The following is a 21,856-nucleotide window of genomic DNA, read 5'->3' on the forward strand; positions in this document are numbered from 1 at the left end:
TAGGCCTTACTTTCATAAATCGACATTTATGTAGAAAATCTTTTGACAGGAGCATAATAATGTTGACAAACATTTCTTTGTTACAGTCGTTTACAAAAATACCAAATTTGATCTCTTCTATAGAGCAGTGTTTTCCAACCTTTTTTGAGCCATGACACATTTTTTTTAATAAAAGAAAATACGGAGGCACACCACCAGCAGAAAACGTTAAAAAATGAAACTCCGCCAGGTTGTTGTGCTTTATTTTGAGTTTGTTGTTTTCCTGTGTGTAGTGTTTTAGTTCCTGTCTTGCGCTGTTATTTTGGTAGCTTTCCCTGTTTTGTTGGTGTTTTCCTGTAGCAGTTTCACGCCTTCCTTTGAGCGCTATTGCCTGACTTGCTTTCTATTGACAAACAAGACTATTGCTTTGCTTCTTTGTGGAGACATTGTTGATTGTCATGTACGGATGTACTTTGTGGATGCAGTCTCTGCTCCACACGCTGTAAGTCTTTGCTGTCGTCCAGCATTCTGTTTGTTTCATTTGTAGCCAGTTCAGTTTTACTTACGTTTAGCATAGCCATCCCTATGCTTCATTGCCTTTTCGTTTTGTTCATTTTTGTTTTAAGCATCACATACCTTTTTACCTGCACGCCGTCTCCCGTTGTGCTCTGCATATTGGGATCACGACAAACCATCCTCGACGCGTTCTGACTTCTACAAAGCTGCTGCCACCTACTGATATGAAGTTTTACATGGTTACCCTGCCAAGCTCTATACAGTACAGACACTAGACAACGGCACATTGGCAGATTATAATTATTGATTTGCAAATTTTTTTTTACCAATTAGGTGAAGTTGCATTATCTCCCATGGCACACCAGACAATATCTACTATTGTGCCGCAGCACAGTGGTTGAAAAACACTGCTACATAGAATGGGGACATCTCCACCCCCTTGTTTCTCAGCCAATCTCAACTCCTCCCAAAACACATGTACACTCTCACATTCCACAGATGATTGACACCCTCTGCAGCTCCACAGATATAACCGCCATCAACCTCCATGTTAAATTTAAGTTTAAAAAAATATTTTGAAGGTTATATTCCATTAATAATTTAAAATTGTATTTGTTTAATTTTGGGAAAAATTGCATATGTGATATATCTTGTCCTTATTTTCCTTAGCTCAACTTTTGTAAACTTCTTCAGGATATATTGTCTATGAACTGTGCCCGGAAAATATTATTTCACTAAAACTGCCCTCATATACTTGTTGGAACATTTTTCATCACGGAAATGAACATCTTCAATATTAAGGTTTCTGTCACGTAAAGGTGGTGACGAACCCCAAGATGCAGAGACGGCAGGCTTGGTGCAGGAAAACATAATTTAATGTCCAAAATAAAGGTAAAACACAAACCAGGAACTAGGAGACAGGAAACAGGATACCAGGAACAGGAACCAGCAAACAGGAAACAGCAAACAGTCCACAGCATACAGCTTACAGATAGTAGCTACAACGACAATACTCCAGCACTTACTGGAGGGAAAGGCAGGTCTAAATAGCAGCCGGCTGATTGACACCAGGTGTGGCCAGGTGCCAATCAGCCGCAGCTGAGGGGAAACAGCGCTCAGGGAGACAAGCAGGAAACTGAACCAAAATAAGAGCACTGACAGGAAATAAAACGAACAGAGGAAAAACTAAAACATAACCAAACTGTCAGTGACAAACCTGACAGTTTCTCAGACAAGGGGTAGTATTTGAATATAAACATATTGAGTCACCGTAGATTTTAAGGATAGAGGTATTGCTTTGGTGATCTTTTTAAACAGATTTTTTGAACAACAACATTGATACTTTTCATACATGTTTTCATACGTAAACAAACTGCTGATGATAGTTTTTTGAACTGGAAAAATTCCCGGTTTTCCCGAAATTCTGTAAAACCATTTCTCAATTCAACATGTTACTACTTCAACATTTCTCTACCGATTTGGAAAAAGGTCAGTACCAACTCATTCAAGTTTTTTACCATTTTCAAAAAAAAATCCCGCTTTTCCAGAAATTCCAAATTTTTTCTGAAATTCCTATTGAAATGAATGTAACGTTTTTCTAAATTCCACCATTCCCACATTTTTCATCTGATTCAAACCGTTCCAACTCCAAAATATTCAGCCTGTTCAGGAATCGTGTGCTCTACTTCAACAATTCTAAATAAAAAATCCCGGATTTCCCATAATTCCTTTTTTTTTTGGTGCATTTTCCCCATTCAAAATGAATTGGCCATTTTTCAAACTTCCACAATTCCCACATTCAAACCATTCCACCTTTAACACATTCCACCATTCTGGAAATTCAAGCTACCCTTTTTTTTTTATTTAAAAAAATTCCAGATTTTCCAGAAACTCCCTAATACCATTTACTACTTCAACATTTCTTGCCCGATCCAAACAATTCCAACAACCAATTCAGCTCATTCAGGACATTCATGCTCTTAATCATTTTCAAAAAAAAATCCCCAAATTTCCAGGAAGTTCCAATTGTAATGAATGGGACATTTTTCCAGGTTGCACAATTCCCACATTTTTCAACCTATTCAAAGCATTCCAATATCAAGACATTCCACTCATCCAGGACATTCAAACTAACACTTATCCCAAGTTCCAAACCAAATTTTGGTTCTCCTGGAAATTCAAACTCTTCAACATTCAAACAAACCATTCCAACATTCAAACCGTTTCAGCGTTTCAAACGATTTCAACATTTAAGCGATTTCTACATTCCCCCTACAATGTAGGGGGAATGTAGAAATCGCTGAACTGAAATGCTAATGGAATGTAGGCCCTACAATCCATTAGCATTTCAGTTCAGCGTCAGCTCTTCAACATTCAAACCATTCCAACATTCAAACTATTCTTACATTCATACTACATTCTGTCAGCATTTCACTCCAACTTCAGTTGACAATGAAAACAAATTATTTCCCGAGCATAAACCGACCTCACGTTTTAATGTTCATCTCCCGCTTCTTCTTACGTTTTGACGAGAGCGACATCTCGCGAGATTCTGTACTTACGCGTCCAACGTCATGACGTCATCGCTATGTTGACGTGGCGTGAGCGGTGGTTAGCCCAAGGCTCGTAGCCAGCTAGCCAGCTAGCTAGCTAGGATGTGTCGAGGCGATGCTACACGACGGCGGAAAGGTGAGACCGAGGATTATCGTCGCCCGACGCAGCCATGGGCGTCATTGAGGGTAACTAGCTGATCGGTACACACCTTCGCAGGTAAGACGACTTGTTGTTGTACTCGTCGAAACATGTCACGGTAAAATACGCCGATAGAACACAAGCAGGTCAGCAGCGGTTCCAGACAGTAGACCTAGCGAGTTAGCATTAGCATCATTTGTGCTGATGTTGACGAGTTTGACAATTTATTTCAATACTGAACTGTCGTTGAAGGTATTTTACTTATTTTAGGTCATTTTACTTATCGCTGCGATACAACGCGTAAAACGAGAACAAGAAGTGAACATGTACATCCATTTTCCTACCGCTTGTCCCTTTGTCCTAGTAATAATTGCTATGAACTAGAAAAGGGGTATGATTGCGTCTTCTTACTCTTTTTCGGACCTCTGAGGAGAATTGAAAACATCAATCAAAGTTTATTTATATAGCCCTAAATCTGATCTCTCTCTCCCTCTCTATGTCCACTACTTGCTGTACATATCCTACCAAGTCAGTCCTACACTGTTCCAATGTCAATTTCTCTGATGATGCAATTGTTGATGACTGAAGTGTTGATATCAACCAAACCTAAACCCTCTCCACATCCCACACCCCGGATTGTAAATAATTCAATGTATATACTCTGATGATTATCTTGTGTGATGACTGTATTATGATGATAGTATATATCTGTATCATGAATCAATTTAAGTTGACCCCGACTTAAACAAGTTGAAAAACGTATTCGGGTGTTACCATTTAGTGGTCAATTGTACGGAATATGTACTGCACTGTGCAATCTACTAATAAAAGTTTCAATCAATCAATCATGAGTGTCTCAAAGGGCTGCACAAGCCACAACGACATCCTCGGCTCAGATCCCACATCAGGGCAAGAAAAAACTCAACCCAATGGGCTACAATGAGAAACCACATCTGTCAAGTATGTGGTGTATTATATTGCAATTGTTGACATGTGCGAAATAAGCCTAAAAGCAACCAACCAGGTGCATATTTGATGTTGTAAATACGCACGAGCATTGAGTAGCTTTTGCAAGTTTACATTCCTGGGCATGCCCTTTTACTTGATTAGTTTACCACCTTTTAATGACAGTGGTGCAACGTTTCTTTGTCTGAAGACAATTCAGATTATTAAAGTGATGCAACTGATTCACACTTGAAGTGCCTATCATATTTTAAGTACCGTATTTTTCGGATTATAAGTCATATAATCAGGCAGGAGACTACGGTCCATCCAGACCCACACCTCCCGCCACCTAAACAGTTTTTTCCCCTCGGCCGTCAGGCACATGAACAATAACTCCTAACAGTAGCTCCTTCGAATTCCTTCTAAGTATATAACAAGATCTTAGACTTAGACAAACTTTATTGATCCACAAGGGAAATTGTTCAACACAGTAGCTCAGTTACAATGATTGAAAGTGTAAGGATGGAAAGGACAATGCAGGTATAAATAGACTAAAATAGCTATAAAAAAAAATCTAACATATATATAAATATATACATATGTGTACAGAATAATTTATATACAGATATATTATATTATGTCTATAACATATATACAATATAAACCACTGACCATGTACAATATTACAGTATATACTGTATCTGATAGCTCAGTTACAGCTCTTATTACCAAATCTGTTTTATATGTGTTTTATGTTGCACGATTGCACCAAGAAAAATTTCTAGTTTGTGAACCCGTTCTCAAAAAATGGCAATAAAACTATTCTGATTTTCTGATAGTTTTTTTCATAGTGTGTGACTTAAACTCTGGAGCGACTTATGTGTGAAATTATTAACACATTACCGTAAAATATCAAATAATATTATTTATCTCATTCACGTAAGAGACTAGGCGTATATCAGCAATCGTCACACACACACGTCAACCAATAAAAATTTGGCGGGGGCGGGTCATGGCAGAAGTGCATTGTGGAAAAAAAAAGATGCTACCTGCTACTACTTCCGTACCTACGAAAATTGATCATTTCAACATTGGCGGTAACTTATAAAAACTGAGAAGGGCTGAACAAAAATGGCACCGAAAAGGAAATCATATACTGCAGGTTACAAGCTGGAAGTAGTGAAATACGCTGCAGAAAATGGCAATCGTCATATAACGTACACTTATTCAGCCTGTTCACTATTCTTTATTTATTTTAAATTGCCTTTCAAATGTCTATTCTTGGTGTTGGATTTTATCAAATAAATTTCCCCAAAAAGTGCGACTTATACTCTAGTGCGATTTATGTTTTTTTCCTTCTTTATTGTGCATTTTTGGCCGGTGCGATTTATACTCCAGAGCGATTTATAATCCAAAAAATACGGTAGTAATTTGAAGGCTGGTTATGCCCAGACGTCTCAATCGAGTTATGACGAATACGTGAACCTCCAAAGTCCACATGGCCTCACTGGATTGATAAGCACATGTTTACGTCATCAAAGTGCACATTGACATTTTAGGTTCATGTCCCTCATGAATCAATCAATCAATCAAAGTTTATTTATTTAGCCCTAAATCACAAGTGTCTCAAAGGGCTGCACAAGCCACAACGACATCCTTGGCTCAGATCCCACATCAGGGTAAGAAAAAAATTCAACCCAATGGGATATAATGAGAAACTTTGGAGGGGACCACAGATGTGGGGACCCCCCCTTGGGCGACCGGTGCAATGGACGTCGAGTGGATCTGGTTAATAATGTGAGAGTCCAGTCCATAGTGGATCTAACATAATAGTGAGGGGCCAGCAGGGGATCATCTTGAGTGGAGACAAGTCAGCAGCGCAGATAGACGTCCCCAACAGATGCACAGTTTATCCCGCCTTTGAACAGCTGGCGCAATCAGTGGTCACCTAATAATAACCTCTCCACGCAGAAGAGGGGGGCAGAGCAAAAAAGAGACGGCAGATCAACTGGTCTAAAAGGGGGGTCTATTTAAAGGCTAGTGTATACAAATTAGTTTTAAGATGGGACTTAAATGCTTCTACTGAGGTAGCATCTCTAACTGTTACCGGGAGGGCATTCCAGAGTACTGGAGCCCAAACAGAGAAAACGTTCTGGAGCCCAAACAGAGAAAACGTTGTATAGCCCGCAGACTTTTTTGGGCTCTGGGAATCACTAATAAGCCGGAATTCTTAGAACGCAGATTTCTTGCCGGGACATATGGTACAATACAATCAGCAAAATAAGATGGAGCTAGACCGCTTAGTATTTTATACGTAAGTAGTAAATCCTTAAAGTCGCATCTTAAGTGCACAGGAAGCCAGTGCAGGTGAGCCAGTATAGGCGTAATATGATCAAACTTTCTTGTTCTTGTCAAAAGTCTAGCTGCCGCATTTTGTACCAACTGTAATCTTTTAATGCTAGACAAGTGAACATATGTGTTAGTAATAATTGCTATAAACTAAAAAAGGGGTAGGATTGCGTCTTCCTACTCTTTTTTTGGACATGTAAGGAGAAATGAAAATATGTGGTGTATTATATTGCAATTGTTGACATGTGCGAAATAAACCTAAAAGCAACCAACCAGGTGTATATTTGATGTTGTAAATACGCACGAGCATCGAGTAGCTTTTGCAATTCTACATTCCTGGGCATGCCCTTTTAATTGATTTGTTTACAACCCTTTAATGACTCTGGCGCAACGTTTCTTTGTCTGAAGACAATTCAGATTATTAAAGTGATGCAACTAATTCACACTTCAGGTGCCTGGCATATTTTAAGTAGTACTTTGAAGGTTGGTTATGCCCATACATCTCAATCTAGTTCTGCAGAATCCTTGAACCTCCAAGGTCCACATGGCCTCACTGGATTGATAAGCACATGTGTTATGTCATCAGAGTGGACATTGACATTTTAGGTTCATGTCCCTCATGAAACCGTCTTGGTGTCATAGAAAATGTGCTCGTGCAATTGTGCAAAGCAATTTTGACATGATTATTATTTAGTGACAAACTAATGCCTCATGATCAGTGTTGGCGTTAACACACTTTGTGTCTGTTTACGCATTGAAATCAGAAAGGACGCACAATTCCTGAAGCCCGCGCTTATTTTTAATTTTTATTTTATTTTATCGATTATCGCTTTCCCCCTGTGTTTTGTTTTGTTTATATTTGCCAGGTCAAATTTCCATCCCCGTTTATTGCGTTTTTATTGGTTGTCTTCAAAGTAATTAACTTTCCGGTACAATTTGTTAAATTTTGATTCGCCGAAAATACTGCCTCAGTTTGCACTCGGACAACTTTACCGCGAGGGGCTGTCAAAAGAAAGACTTCATGGTAAACACTAAGGTGAGTGTGAAGTCAACCTTTTTAATTGCATCCTGTGCCATGTCTCCAGTAAATGACTTGTTTTAGTCTTTGTGAGTCCATGAAACTTCACTTTTATCTCCCGCTGAAGCGACATCGTTCGAGGATGGAGACAGTCTAGCTGTTAGCTTCAAGCTAACCAGCACCCGGCCAGACTCCTTCACCCCAAAAACATACTTTGTAGGTCAACAAACGGGGCAAATATGTGCCTTTTGAAGTGTTAATGTGCGAGGAGTGTTCAAATGGAGTCTTTTGGAGAAGTGGCTGACAAGTTAGCAAGTGTCGCTCGCATCGCTGACATCATCACCGTCATTGTTTACTGAAGCAGAGATGCTGACTGTGCGTTATGATAAACGCACGTGCGTCGCCAAGCTCTGCTTTTTATCGTTAGACTTATCAGATTACATTTTTTATTATCTATAGCAGGGGGGTCAAAAGTGTTTTAAAGGCCCACGGCACATTCTGAAAATACTATTAACATAAAGAAAAACACAACAAAAGTGCGATTAAAAAAAAGCTTACATGTGAAATGTAATTTAGAAAAAGTTGCAATGTTGACTAATAAAACAAAGCGGTTTTTTTTTTCTTTAAAATTGTCATTGCTCAAAACATAATATTGAATCAACATCAATGTTATGAAATATTGACCTACCCAAGGCTCCGATTACTTCACATCAAATATTCCACTTTGAAAAATATTTTTTGTGGCAGATTTTGCACATTTTGTGTGTTTGCCATAAAAAAAACGTTTTCTTTGACAAAAAAGGGCAGAAAACAAACAAACAAAAAAACATAATTTATAAAAAAACAACAACTTAGAATTGACGGATAGATCTGAAGTTGATGTAGACTCTAGAGTTTTAAGCGCTAAATAAATAATGTATGTACGTATGCCTTGGCACACCATTATCATATTTCATGACCGAAGCGAAACATTTTTTTGCACTTTTATACTGAAATAAATACACCTACAACTTATTAAATACAAATATAGAAAAAAATACCGTCAGCGGTAAAGTTTAGATCCATGAAGGAAAGAAGAAAGTGAATGAATGTTTATAACTGAATACATTTACATATGCATACATTTTTTTAATCTTTTGTATTATTTTTTTTAATGAATTAAGTAACGTGTATGACAACCTTTTTCCAAAACACAATATAATGTGAGATATAACAGGATAATGCATACATTTATCATTTGTTTTCTAAACGATTACATTAAAAGTAGGACCTCATTTTTATGACTAGAGGGCGCCATCAGTGTGATGATGTAGCACTAAACCAGGGGTCGGCAACCCGCGGCTCCGGAGCCGCATGCGGCTCCTTGACCACTCTGATGCGGCTCAGCTACATGCATGCCGACCCCCTCGATTTTCCCAGGAGACTTATGGATGTCAGTGTCTCTCATAGACTACTCCCAGGGAATAATAATCCTATTAACACTCTAATTACTATATAAAGGGCGTGCCCTAATTGCACTGCAGTAATTGTCCTCTAGAGCATTTACTTACAGCATGCCAGGCCAGCTACATGTTGTATGTTGTTATTACTTGCTCACACAGGAGACAGCAAAGCATAGTTACTCATCAGCCACACAGCTTACACTGACGGTAGCCGTATCAAACAACTTCAACATTGTTACGTTACAAATATGCGCCACACTGTGAACCCACACCAAAAAAGAATGAAAAACACATTTCTGGAGAACATCCCACTGTAACACAACATAAACACAACACAACCATTACCCAGAATCCCATGCAGTCCTAACTCTTCCGGTCTACATTATACACCCCGCTACCACCAAATCCCCCCACACATCAACCCCCCCCCCCTCTTCGTGGTTGGTTGAGCGGAAGAGTTAGGGCTGCATGGGATTCTGGGTATTGGTACCGTCAGTGTAAGATGTGTGGCTGCTGAGTTAGTAGCCTTGCTGTCTCTTACGTGAGCAAGCTAAAGCTGCATTCCACTTGTGGCCGAGCAGGTACACTGATTGGGCAGACTGTAGAGGGCGCCAAATGCAGTGTCATCACGCTCTGATATTCGGGAGTCTCCCGGGAAAAATGAGAGGGTTGGCAAGTGTGACGCAAGCGACATTCATCCAAAACTCGCGGGCTGCACTAACATCCAATTCCCACATTAAAGTGTGTGCCGGTGCGTGTGTCTGAGACCCCTGGTTAACATAGCACAAAGCATGTAAGCTTTGTATGCGGTGTTTTTCATTTTAAATTTTAAAAACATTTTTGTGGCTCCCATTACTTTCTTTAATGTGTGAAACTTGCCAAAATGGCTCTTTGAGTGGTAAAGGTTGCCGACCCCTGCACTAAACTGACAAAAAAGGAGTGGCTACCAAATGTAAAACATATTCATCGACTTTTTTCAAGCTGAACAATCATTGATGGGCATTTCCGCAAGGCTGCACTCTAAAACAGTGGTGTCAAACTCACTTTAGCTCAGGAGTCGCGTGGAGGAACATCTATTCCCACGTGGGTCGTACGGGTAAAATCATGGCATAAAAACTTAAAAGTACAACTACGACAACTTCGGTTTGTTTTCTTTGTTTTACTTCGGCCCAAAATGGAACAGGCACATTCTGAAAATGTACATCTCTTAATAAAACACTAAGTTCGTTGAACATTCTGATGAACAATTTAGTGCCGTTTCAACAACACAATGAATTTAGATTTAATCTCAGTGTATCTACAAAGCAATTAAGCTTTAAATCACAACCCATCTAGGATTGAACATGAAAAGAAAAAAAAGCATAAATAAAAACTATTTTATGCATCAACTATCTCATTTGTCATTTCCACATACCGTATTTTTCGGACTGTAAGTCACAGTTTTTTCATAGTTTGGCCGGGGGTGCGACTTATACTCAGGAGTGACTTATGTGTGAAATCATTAACACATTACCGTAAAATATCAAATAATATTATTTAGCTCATTCACATAAGAGACTAGACGTACAAGATTTCATCTGATTTAGCGATTAGGAGTGACAGATTGTTTGGTAAACGTATACCATGTTCTATATGTTATAGTTATTTGAATGACTCTTACCATATGTTACGTTAACATACCAGGCACGTTCTCAGTTGGTTATTTATGCGTCATATAACGTACACTTATTCAGCCTGTTGTTCACTATTCTTTATTTATTTTAAATTGCCTTTCAAATGTCTATTCTTGGTGTTGGGTTTTGTCAAATACATTTCCCCCAAAAATGCGACTTATACTCCAGTGCGACTTATATGTTTTTTTCCTTATTTATTATGCATTTTCGGCCGATTAGATTTATACTCCGGAGCGATTTATAGACCGAAAAATACGGTATTAATCCTGTGCTAACTCAACAAACCATACAAACTGAGGTTGAAACTATTCAAGAGGGTAAAGTTACTCCCTGCCTTTTAGGCATCACTGTGTATTGATAGAAAAATAAAAGGTGTGCAATGTGTGAACAATTTCAACAAACCAAAAATAAAAACGTACGACAGTATTGCAGTAAATCACACACTGTTCACTTTCTTCAAATATGCACAGAAGACACAAATTTTCATAGAACTATATCAATGTGCAGTGTCTCTTGCAGCATTTGAAGTGGGGTTACCAATTGTTTATTTTACTCCTCTTTGTTTTATATCGGGTAGAAGGGTAAGAGCTCCAGCCCCGCTTTACTGTGTACCTCTTGCTTGGTATACTTGCTCGCTACGGTATAAACCATTGCTTGCCTAACAGAATTGCTATTGCGACATCCAGTGGACACATTTAGAACAGCAGTTTAATTTAAAAATGCAGCTCAATTCTAAACACAAATTCATCTCGCAGGCTGGATTGAACCTGTCCAGGCCTGCTGGCCGCATGTTTGACATCCCTGCTCTAATACAAGTATTTCAATTTTACTGTTAACTAACCTGGCAGCCCAGTCGCCAAAAATTTACCGTAAAATCCTCAACGGTACCATTTTTTTCATTTACAGTAATGCACTGTAAAAACGGGGAATGTTGATTTTACGGTAAAAAAATGTAGCATTTCAGTTGCCAGAATTCTGCAGTGGTACTGTTTTTCAGTTTATAGTAATGTACTTTATGAAAATGCCCATAGACTTTACGGTAATAACTGGCAACTCAGTCACCAGAATTTCAACGTAAAATCACTGGTACAGTTTTTCAATTTGGTGTAAAAACCACTGTAGATTTAATGGTAAAATTCTGGTGACTGAGCTGCCAGTTTTTTTAATCATAAAATCTATATATCTAGTTACGTTTGATTTCAAGAACCCCTGCTCTACTGTAAAGTTGCGACTTTCTGACGCTCTTTATAGAAGGATAATCTTGGTCGCCATGCTTCGCTCACGTCCTATAATGAAGACCTAAACGCTTCGAAATTCAACATCTCTCGTATGTCTAATCGGTGTGGGTAAAGTTTGAAAGCGATGGAATGAAATACCTAAGAGGAGCTGGTTAGAGAACACCTGGAAATGGTGAAAATCTGCAGAAAATGACCTTTTTGAATGTTTTGAGGTTAAAATGTAACTTAAAGATGCAGTGTTGAATGTTAACTGAATTAGGCTTATATTTATATATGGCAGTATGGGGCCAAATTATTCACTGCTTGCGTTGTTGCATGGTTAAAATTGCTTTAATTTTCACTTTGGCCCTTGGAGGCACCCCTGCTAATGTTTTCCTGCCTCAATACAGAGGATGACTGGTCGGGGCCAGCACTACGGCTTCCAAGGGGCCACCATTGTTCAAGCCTCCAATGGTGGTCATGCCTACCTGTTTGGGACCAATAGTTCGGAGAACGAACAGTCGGAGGAGGATGGGGAAAGCTGTGACCTGCGGCCACGTAGCAGAGACCGGAACAAAAGGAGCGCGTCCAGGGAGAGGGTGGACGACATCGTCTACCTAAGCAGAGATGTCCAGGAGGGCGACACCCTAAACAGCATCGCCTTGCAGTACCATTGCTCGGTAAGTGTTCAAGACCTGTGTGACAGGGACTAGCAGAAAGGTGAGAGATTCTGAGGTCGCACAGTCGTTGTGTTGGAAGCAATTGTCACCAGCAAACAAGTGTTGGATCCCACTCGACGCCAACACATGCAATTATCTGATTACGTGCACACTAACACGACTCAGTCTTGTGTGAAAGGTGGGGCCACAGCTAGGGATGCTACCAAATCCTGCCGGTACTACCGGGCGCCTATTCACAGGGCTGCAGAAAAAATTTATTCACATCAGAATCGCCATTCTTATATAGCTTTTCTCACATGTACCCTGTTTTGAAAAAGTTTCATTGTAACTATTACACCAAATGATACAGTGCTAGAGTCAGTTTGAATCGATTATGAACCAAATCGTCACCTCAGGAATCGGAATCTGATCGAATCGTTAGGTGCCCAAAATACAACGGTGCCACCTTGCTCTTTGCCACTTGGCGATCACTCCAGCAGCACTGAGAGCGAACACAGTCAAAATTACTTCTGGGTTATGTTGCCATCTTCAATGCCAACAAAGCAATTAATTAAAAAAAACACTCCAACGTAAGTAAAGAAAGGCTTTACTTTTCCCAAAAATGTGCTAGCTTGATGCTAATAGACATTGGCTTTGCTATTGACATGATTAGCATTAGCAATTGTAACACCTCCAAATGTGTTATTAAAAACTACAACTAAGATACATGTTACAATTAGGGCTGCAATAACTAATCGATTAAATCGATTGTTAAAATAGTTGCCGATTAATTTAGTCATCGATTCGTTGGATCTATGCTATGCGCATGCGCAGAGTTTAAAAAAAAAAATTTGTTATACATTTTTTATTTTTTAAATAAACCTTTATTTATAAACTGCAACATTTACAAACAGCTGAGAAACAATAATCAAAATAAGTATGGTGCCAGTATGCTGTTTTTTTTCAATCAAATACTGGATAGGATAGAAATGTAGTTTGTCTCTTTTATCCGATTATTAATCGAAGCAATAATCGACAGATTAATCGATTATCAAATTAATCGTTAGTTGCAGCCCTAGTTACAATCAAATAGCTGGTGCGTAATAAGTACAATACTTACAGTATTAACACTTAAGGGCGCAACAAAAACACCATAAGGTATACACTACTGCTATCTAAGGTCTTGGACTTGTAACTGTAATTTTAACTTATTGTCACACTTGCTTCGCTCTGCTCTGGTTGGACTTTCTCTTCTTAAAAGCTGCCACTGTCCTCTTAATATGTTTGTACATTTTGTAGAGGGCTGTCCGCGGGTATAGCTGCAATATATATATTTAAAATCATGTCCACATCAGACGGCATGCGTTTTGTTTATATCCGGTTTCGGTAGCACGGTTTTCGATGATCAATATCTTTTTTTCAGTGGTCAAGTTTTCGGTACATCACTTGTCAATAGTGCGCAATTAATTGGCTATATATATATATCAATTAAAGGCCTACTGAAACCCACTACTACCGACCACGCAGTCTGATAGTTTATATATCAATGATGAAATCTTAACATTATAACACATGCCAATACGGCCGGGTTAACTTATAAAGTGACATTTTAAATTTGCCGCTAAACTTCCGGTTCGAAACGCCTCTGAGGATGCCGTATGCGCGTGACGTAACCCGGGGAACACGGATATGCCTTCCACATTGAAGCCAATACGAAAAAGCTCTGTTTTCATTTCATAATTCCACAGTATTCTGGACATCTGTGTTCGTGAATCTGTTGCAATCATGTTCATTGCATTATGGAGAAGGAAGCTGAGCAAGCAAAGAAGAAAGTTGTCGGTGCGAAATGGACGTATTTTTCGAACGTAGTCAGCAACAACAGTACACAGCCGGCGCTTCTTTGTTTACGTTCCCGGAAGATGCAGTCAATATGGAAGAACTCGGATAACAGAGACTCTAACCAGGAGGACTTTTGACTTCGATACACAGACGCCTGTAGAGAACTGGGACAACACAGACTCTTACCAGGATTACTTTGATTTGGATGACAAAGACGCAGACGTGCTACTGTGAGTATGCTGCTTTGGCTTCTAAACATTTGATCGCTTGACCGTATGTGCGCAACTTTTTTTTGCGTATGTACGTAACTTTTTTTTAAATATATAAGCTTTATGAACCTTGGGTTAGGTGAACGGTCTTTTGGGCTGAGTGATTGTGTGTGTTGATCAGGTGTTTGAATTGTATTGGCGTGTTCTATGGAGCTAGGAGCTAGCATAGGAGCTAGCATAGGAGCTAGCGTAACAAACACGCAGGTGTTTTTATGCAGGATTAATTTGTGGCATATTAAATATAAGCCTGGTTGTGTTGTGGCTAATAGAGTATATATATGTCTTGTGTTTATTTACTGTTGTAGTCATTCCCAGCTGAATATCAGGTACCGTGAGTATGCAGCCTTGGCTGCTAAACATTTGATAGCTTGACCGTATGTGCGCGTCACGTACGTAACTTTTTAAAAATATATAAGCTTTATGAACCTTGGGTTAGGTGAACGGTCTTTTGGGCTGAGTGATTGTGTGTGTTGATCAGGTGTTTGAATTGTATTGGCGTGTTCTATGGAGCTAGGAGCTAGCAGAGGAGCTAGGAGCTAGCATAACAAACACGCAGGTGTTTTTATGCAGGATTAATTTGTGGCATATTAAATATAAGCCTGGTTGTGTTGTGGCTAATAGAGTATATATATGTCTTGTGTTTATTTACTGTTGTAGTCATTTCCAGCTGAATATCAGGTCACCCCCGGCTCTCACAGCATCTTCCCTATCTGAATAGCTTCAACTCCCCACTAGTCCTTCACTTGCACTTTACTCATCCACAAATCTTTCATCCTCGCTCAAATTAATGGGGAAATTGTCGCTTTCTCGGTCCGAATCTCTCTCACTTCATGCGGCCATCATTGTAAACAATAGGGAACTTTGCGTATATGTTCAACTGACTACGTCACGCTACTTCCGGTAGGGGCAAGCCTTTTTTTTATCAGATACCAAAAGTTGCAATCTTTATCGTCGTTGTTCTATACTAAATCCTTTCAGCAAAAATATGGCAATATCGCGAAATGATCAAGTATGACACATAGAATAGATCTGCTATCCCCGTTTAAATAAAAAAAATTCATTTCATAATCCCACCTACAACTTTCTTCTTTGCAGTCTTCATTGTTTATTAAACAAATTGCAAAAGATTCACCAACACAGATGTCCAGAATACTGTGGAATTATGAGATGAAAACAGAGCTATTTTGTATTGTAGGGGTACCGATACGTCCGTTTCACTGGTTACGTCACGCGCATACGTCATCCAAAGACGTTTTCAACCGGAAGATTAGCAGGAAATTTAAAATTGCACATTATAAGTTAACCCGGCCGTATTGGAATGTTAAGATTTCATCATTGATATATAAACTATCAGACTGCGTGGTCGGTAGTAGTGGGTTTCAGTAGGCCTTTAACTGGAATCCAGTGTGCTGTGGGGCCCTATTGTAGTGAATCACACCTGAGCCATCATAAATTAATCAAATCTTTATTGGACACGAAAGTACACAATGTGACAAAGAACATTTTACATCAATCAATCTAGGGATCTAGATATCTGGTCAGGACACTCCTCACTCTTTTTCCTTCAACTTCATTGTCCATTTTTTTTTGGTGACTTTATATACTCTGGACCTAGACGTTGAGTCCGCGACATACATGGCGGACAATAACTGATACAGTCTGCTTTGCCAGTCCAAAAACATTCGCCATTTTCCGTAGTCTTCCCTCGACGGCCAGGTAATACAAAGCACACGCTACCTTTTTTTAATCACATCCACGAGAGCCTGCATTTTCGTTGTCTCTCCTTCGACAAATGGACAAAGTTTTTCGGTAAGTAGAATCATAGCTGACCCGAACATTCGAAAGTTCTCTTGCCGTCTGAGAAGTGTTGTATCCCAAATAGCTGCAATCGCTTTCTCTTAAGGTATTCATGTGTGATTTCCACAAGCGTCTGTACATGTCTGGATGACTGGCCTCCATATTTCCAGTGGTTAGCTCAGAGTTACGAAATCGCTTTATTATGAAGCTGGCTGTGGCGCTCGGCCTTTCTGGCGTCACTTCCTCTCCGGCAATGTTCCCTCTAATTTTCCATGTGTGTGAGCAAATGCACAAACTCCCTGAGCATTCAGTGGAGCCCATGTGAGCGACATCAGACGTGCACACTGTGGCCACACCAGCGTCCCACCTGTCCCAAACCTGACATCATAACAATTTAAACGTTTTATTAAAATAATTTTCTGATAAGTGATTTTGCCCTCTTACAATGACAATAACAAAAAAACATGTTTTTCATGACCTATGTGCTAGTATTGTATGTCTGGCTGCGGTTCCTGCCTTTAAAAGAAATGTTACCCCTTTCAGAGATTACATTTAGTTCCTGTAACTTTCTGTCTGTTAAATACATCTTTTTATTAGCATTTATGAAATCTAGTGACAATATTTCATGAATAATATCTTTAGATCAACATTCTTAATAAATGGCAGTAAAATAAGCACACATCTGATTGAGGAGTCAGAGTGTTACAACCTGGCATTTACACATTGTGTGGCGTTGGGGTTGTCCGACTTTTTTTGTGGACATAAACGCAGCACTGGCTAAGTGCCATGAGTGCGTGTGTTGGTGCAGGTGAGCGAGCGAGCTGCTTCTGTTGAAACGACTGATGACAAAGATGGTTTAAGCCTGGTTTATATGGCAGAAAATTACCAGTTTTTAATAGATAAAAGTTTTTTTTACTCATGTTTTTGGTGTGGTTACAAACAGTTTTGCTCAATAAAGTGATTGATGGAATTCGTCTCGACAGATAATTGAATTGTGTTGACAAAGATTGTTTTATTCATTGGGGCCACTCTTGTTGTCACCTGTCACTCACAGAGTTGCATTGCAAAATCATACAGAATAAATTGTAAAGTGTTTATTTTGTTTAAAGTTCAGATGGGATTTTTGATTTTCTGCGCGGCATATATTTTCTGTGCGCTGAGGACGCGTGAGCGGTGCGCAATTGCGCAGGCGCGCACCTTAGAGGGAACGTTGCTCTCCGGACTCAGTTTGTAAACAATCAGCGAGTCCATCCAAAGCTAAGAGCCGGAGATTCAAGAAATACACGGCGCACTTAGCCGTGTAAAAATTTGTCAGAGGAGGGGGACCTTAAACGCTGGTTTAGTGTGGCTGAAACGGGGCTTAGGCTAAATAATTATTTGTTTAAGGGGTTTAACGACTTAGTGTAGACATAGCCTAAGACCGAAGTCAAATATTTTGAGGCACATTTGAGAAAGGATTGTCCTACTGCATGTCTTTCTACAACTTGTGTGTTTCTTAGGTGGCGGATCTGAAGCGTGCCAACAACCTGGTGACGGAGCAAGACTTCTTCGCCCTGAGATCTGTGAAAATCCCCGTCAGACGCTTCAGCATGCTGACTGAAACCCACAAACCAGGACCTCCCAAACCGGCCTCCCTTTCCCAAACCTCGGCCGTCACCGCCCTCCCCATGGAGTCGTCCACGGACTCCTCCTCTTCCACGGACAGCGTGGAAGGCTTCCTCCAGGAGAAGGACAAGGACATCGAGCAGCTGGTCAATTCCGCCGGCCCGTCGACGAGCAGCCTGAACGAGGTGGTGTCCTCCCTGACGCACCAGCAGATTCAGCCCTCGCTGGGCAAATTGGAGTACAAAGCGGCGCAGAAAAAGGACCCGTATTACGGCGCGGACTGGGGCATGAGGTGGTGGACGGCCGTGGTCATCATGCTGGTGGTCGGCATCGTCACGCCCGTCTTTTACCTGCTGTACTACGAGGTCTTCATGAAGATCGAGGTAAGCCATCACGCCGTGCCCACGGGGGCTCTCGGGGACACGCCTCCCGGACATCCGCACGGTCCAATGGGAGACGGCCATGCTGGAGCTGATCGCTCACATGCCGGACACGTAGCTCATGTCGCTCTGCAAGGCCTCGGCGTGAACAATGAACATGAGAAGACATAACTAACATGGACTCCTAATATAACACTTTTAATGATATGATCAATGCAATCTTGACGGGGAAAGAATTTTATATATTTCTATTAATTTAACCTTTGTCATCCATGCTGCTGCTGCCTTTTGAAGCCACATGCAATTTCCCAAATATAAATATAGACAAATCATTTTCAGGACTCATTGAAAAGTTTATTGTGCATTTTGGATTTGAAGCAGGGGTGTCCAAACTTTCTCCATTGAGGGCCACATTCAGAAAAAATTTAAGTTGCACGGTGGAATATTGTACAATAAAGGGGAACTGCACTTTTTTTGGAACTTTGCCTATCGTTCACCATCATTATGAGAGACAGGAACACACTTTTTGGGGGGGATTTTAAAGATGATTAAAAACAAATCTTTCAGAAGTTGCGGTTAATGGGAGTCACCGTTGTTGCCTTCAAAACCCTCCAGCAACGTTTTGTATAAACACTGCAAGTCTATCTCTATAATGTAGTACCAAACACCTTCATAATATGTACAATATTTACCGTATTTGGTCATTTTAATCACTGCCGGAACTAATTCTTCAGCGCATTTATTTCTGTTTCCATAGCAACGCACATCTGACTTCCAGTGTGTTCCTACTTACGGATACAAAACGCTTGTGTCTTCTAATCATGGCAGGTACGGTAACTAAGACGACTATTTCTGGACAAATGAGGATTCAGAACCTTATCTTTTTGAACCTGAATATACTGAGGAACTACTGCTTCTAGAAGTGAGCACGAAGGAAGAGTGAGATGTTGGAGCAGACGGAAGCCGAGAGAGTTAGGTGAAAGTAAATCAAAGCTGAAAAATGTGGAACTTGAAGACAAGCTATTTCGACATAAATGAAGTGCTTACCCATAATTAATCGGAAAAAAAACCCATCCCGGGCCAGCTGGTCCAGACGAACAACTGTCCACACTTTATATTGATAATGATACATGCAGCACGTCATGCGTATTATTACAACTATAGTACTGTGTACAAACAAAACATGAAATAATACTTAATACTGTGATATGATTGTTCATGTTTTTCACTCAGTACAGATTGGCGTCCTATGACATTGTGTTATGTATTACAAACTCAAACAAGTTTCGTGCTGACGTAGAAACTAGCTTATTTCTTGCCGTAGCTAGCTTTTACAGCTAATACCGTAGCCCGCCGATGTGTTACTACGCTAGAAAACTTACAATAACAATGTTGCTACAGTTTGGTTATTATACAGGTTACAGAACGTGAATGAAGTATTGACGGTTTTTGAACGCATTTTTAAAGTGACTTAGAGGTAGAATTGATTGCTCCAATTAGCTGCATTGCTAGCCACCTGGAACGAGCTGATTTGTATATGTTAGAAAGCGAAAAAAAACACAACCATTTGTCTTCTTGTCTCTCATGATTGTGAATGATAAGCAAAAATTTAAAAAAGTGCAGTTCCCCTTAAAAGCAAATTAGTGTACATCAATAGATGCTAAGCTATCTGAAAACAAACATTTAGCATTGTTATAAAGAACACTAGTGTAATATAACTAGAGCTGTCAAGAATATAAACTCATGTGATTCATTTCAAACATTGCATTAATCATGGATATATGCAGATTAATCACCTTTTTTTTGTTTCTTTACCTTCTAATCTACTTTAACAATATAATTGCATTTGTGTCCAAATACTGTAGTCTTTTTTTGAAACTTCAGTCAACTTAAATGATGCAGGTGAGTAATACTACTTGCAATACTTGGGATTAATCCTTAATGTTTGACAGCACTACTTACAACTACCCATTCCCGTCACACACAAAAAATACCCGAATGAGATAAAAAGTTAAAATGAGTCAAATATGAGATGAAAAGTCAATTACGAGATTAACATTCAAAATTTATGAGATAAAGACTTTGTATTTTAATATAAATAAAAAGGTCATAAGTTTGAAATAACGACTCATTACTTCGAATTCTCATTATTTAAACTTTTTAAAATCAAAATTAACTTTTGACTCATAATTTCGACTTTTTCACTCAAAATTATAGCCCATCCTATATTTTCAACTTTCATTTTTTAACATAATTACAACTTTTTATTTCATATTTTTGACTCATAATTTCTACTATCTCAATTACAACTTACTATTGGGGTATATATATATATATATATATATATATATATATATATATATATATATATATATATATATATATAGATAGATAGATAGATAGTCATGTATCTGTCAAGGGCCAATAAAAAAAACAGCTGTGGGACAAAATTAGCCCCCAGGCCGCACTTTGGACACCCCTGGTTTTAAGCTTATTACACGGTGACATCATTGAGAAATAATATATTTCAGGACCATTGTGCCATCGTACACTTGTTAGTATTGAAGTTGGACATTAGTGACATTTGAAATAAAGCGATAAAGCTCGGTGAAGAATTGCACAGCATTCCTCAGACGTACGTGTGTGTGTGTGTGTGTGTGTGTGTGTGTGTGTGTGTGTGTGTGTGTGTGTGTGTGTGTGTGTGTGTGTGTGTGTGTGTGTGTGTGTGTGTGTGTGTGTGTGTGTGTGTGTGTGTGTAAGCCCTTGTACTTCAAATGTTGACATTATGTGCCTTTCAACCTGTGGAAATATTCTTACAGGCTGGACAATAAATAAGTCTATTTTCAAATATTGCCCGTGTGCATACAGTTTGGCATTTCTTATTTACACAACTCTTTTTAAAGCAGGGCTTCTTAACCTTTTTGGACCTCGGGGCACACTAATTGTATCTAACCTTTATCCAACCTCGTCCAACGATATGAAAGCATGTGTTGATCAGAAAGATTATCATCAAGGCTTAGGTCAGACTGATTACAAAAATAAGTACTAGTCAAATATACTGCGAAAGAATGAAAACTGATGAAACAAATGTACAATTAGCAGTGCTAAAGTAAACCAATTTAACAATAATGTACATTTCTGGAAAAAACTTTTGAAAATACAACTTCACCACTTTAGTCATCATTTTTGTGCCTCTGACTTCAGCTAGTTTGTCATTACTGCCACAAGTGGTGGAAAAGTGTATTACAGCTGCGAGAAACATTTAGTGGCGGCCCTTGCCCTATGGTTAAGAACCACTGCTTTAAAGCAAGCTCTTTTCAAGTATAAAAAGTCCTTTTTAAAGCAGTCTAACAATGTCTACTGACTTGTCAGTAGGTTGCCTCTCCATCCATGTTGTCGTCACTGGCCGCTGCAAAGTCTTCTCCGTTGTCAAAGTAGTTTTCGATGTAATCGTTGTCCTACAAAGTCCACACGGCT

General features: G+C 39.4%; 2 protein-coding genes across 3 annotated transcripts in view; one reads left to right on the forward strand and one right to left on the reverse strand.

Moving 5' to 3' along the window:
- The first annotated feature begins 3,093 nt into the window (after positions 1-3,093).
- On the forward strand, positions 3,094-21,191 carry lysmd3 (LysM, putative peptidoglycan-binding, domain containing 3). The gene is made up of 3 exons (XM_062025439.1): positions 3,094-3,264; positions 12,241-12,510; positions 17,894-21,191. Exons 2-3 carry the CDS (start codon positions 12,244-12,246, stop codon positions 18,548-18,550), a joined length of 924 nt encoding a protein of 307 aa, XP_061881423.1. The 5' UTR covers positions 3,094-3,264; positions 12,241-12,243; the 3' UTR covers positions 18,551-21,191.
- The window catches only part of polr3g (polymerase (RNA) III (DNA directed) polypeptide G), a 48,955-nt gene continuing 45,716 nt past the window's right edge, over positions 18,618-21,856 (reverse strand). Inside the window, exon 8 of one of the 2 annotated variants that reach the window (XM_062025441.1) lies at positions 18,618-21,837. In XM_062025441.1, the coding sequence (XP_061881425.1) occupies positions 21,748-21,837 (90 nt within the window). In that variant the 3' untranslated portion in view covers positions 18,618-21,747. The remainder of the gene's footprint in view (positions 21,838-21,856) is intronic. The other variant, XM_062025440.1, reaches the window with a different exon arrangement.

The sequence above is a fragment of the Entelurus aequoreus genome, linkage group LG17 (genome assembly GCF_033978785.1).
Source record: "Entelurus aequoreus isolate RoL-2023_Sb linkage group LG17, RoL_Eaeq_v1.1, whole genome shotgun sequence".
Classification (NCBI taxonomy): Eukaryota; Metazoa; Chordata; class Actinopteri; order Syngnathiformes; family Syngnathidae; genus Entelurus; species Entelurus aequoreus.

Bases quoted from the DNA above. Each gene is read 5' to 3' on its own strand.
- lysmd3 (XM_062025439.1), top strand. From the start codon at position 12,244: ATGACTGGTCGGGGCCAGCACTACGGCTTCCAAGGGGCCACCATTGTT. The intron at 12,511-17,893 runs GTAAGTGTTCAA...TGTGTTTCTTAG, and splicing joins CCTTGCAGTACCATTGCTCG to GTGGCGGATCTGAAGCGTGC.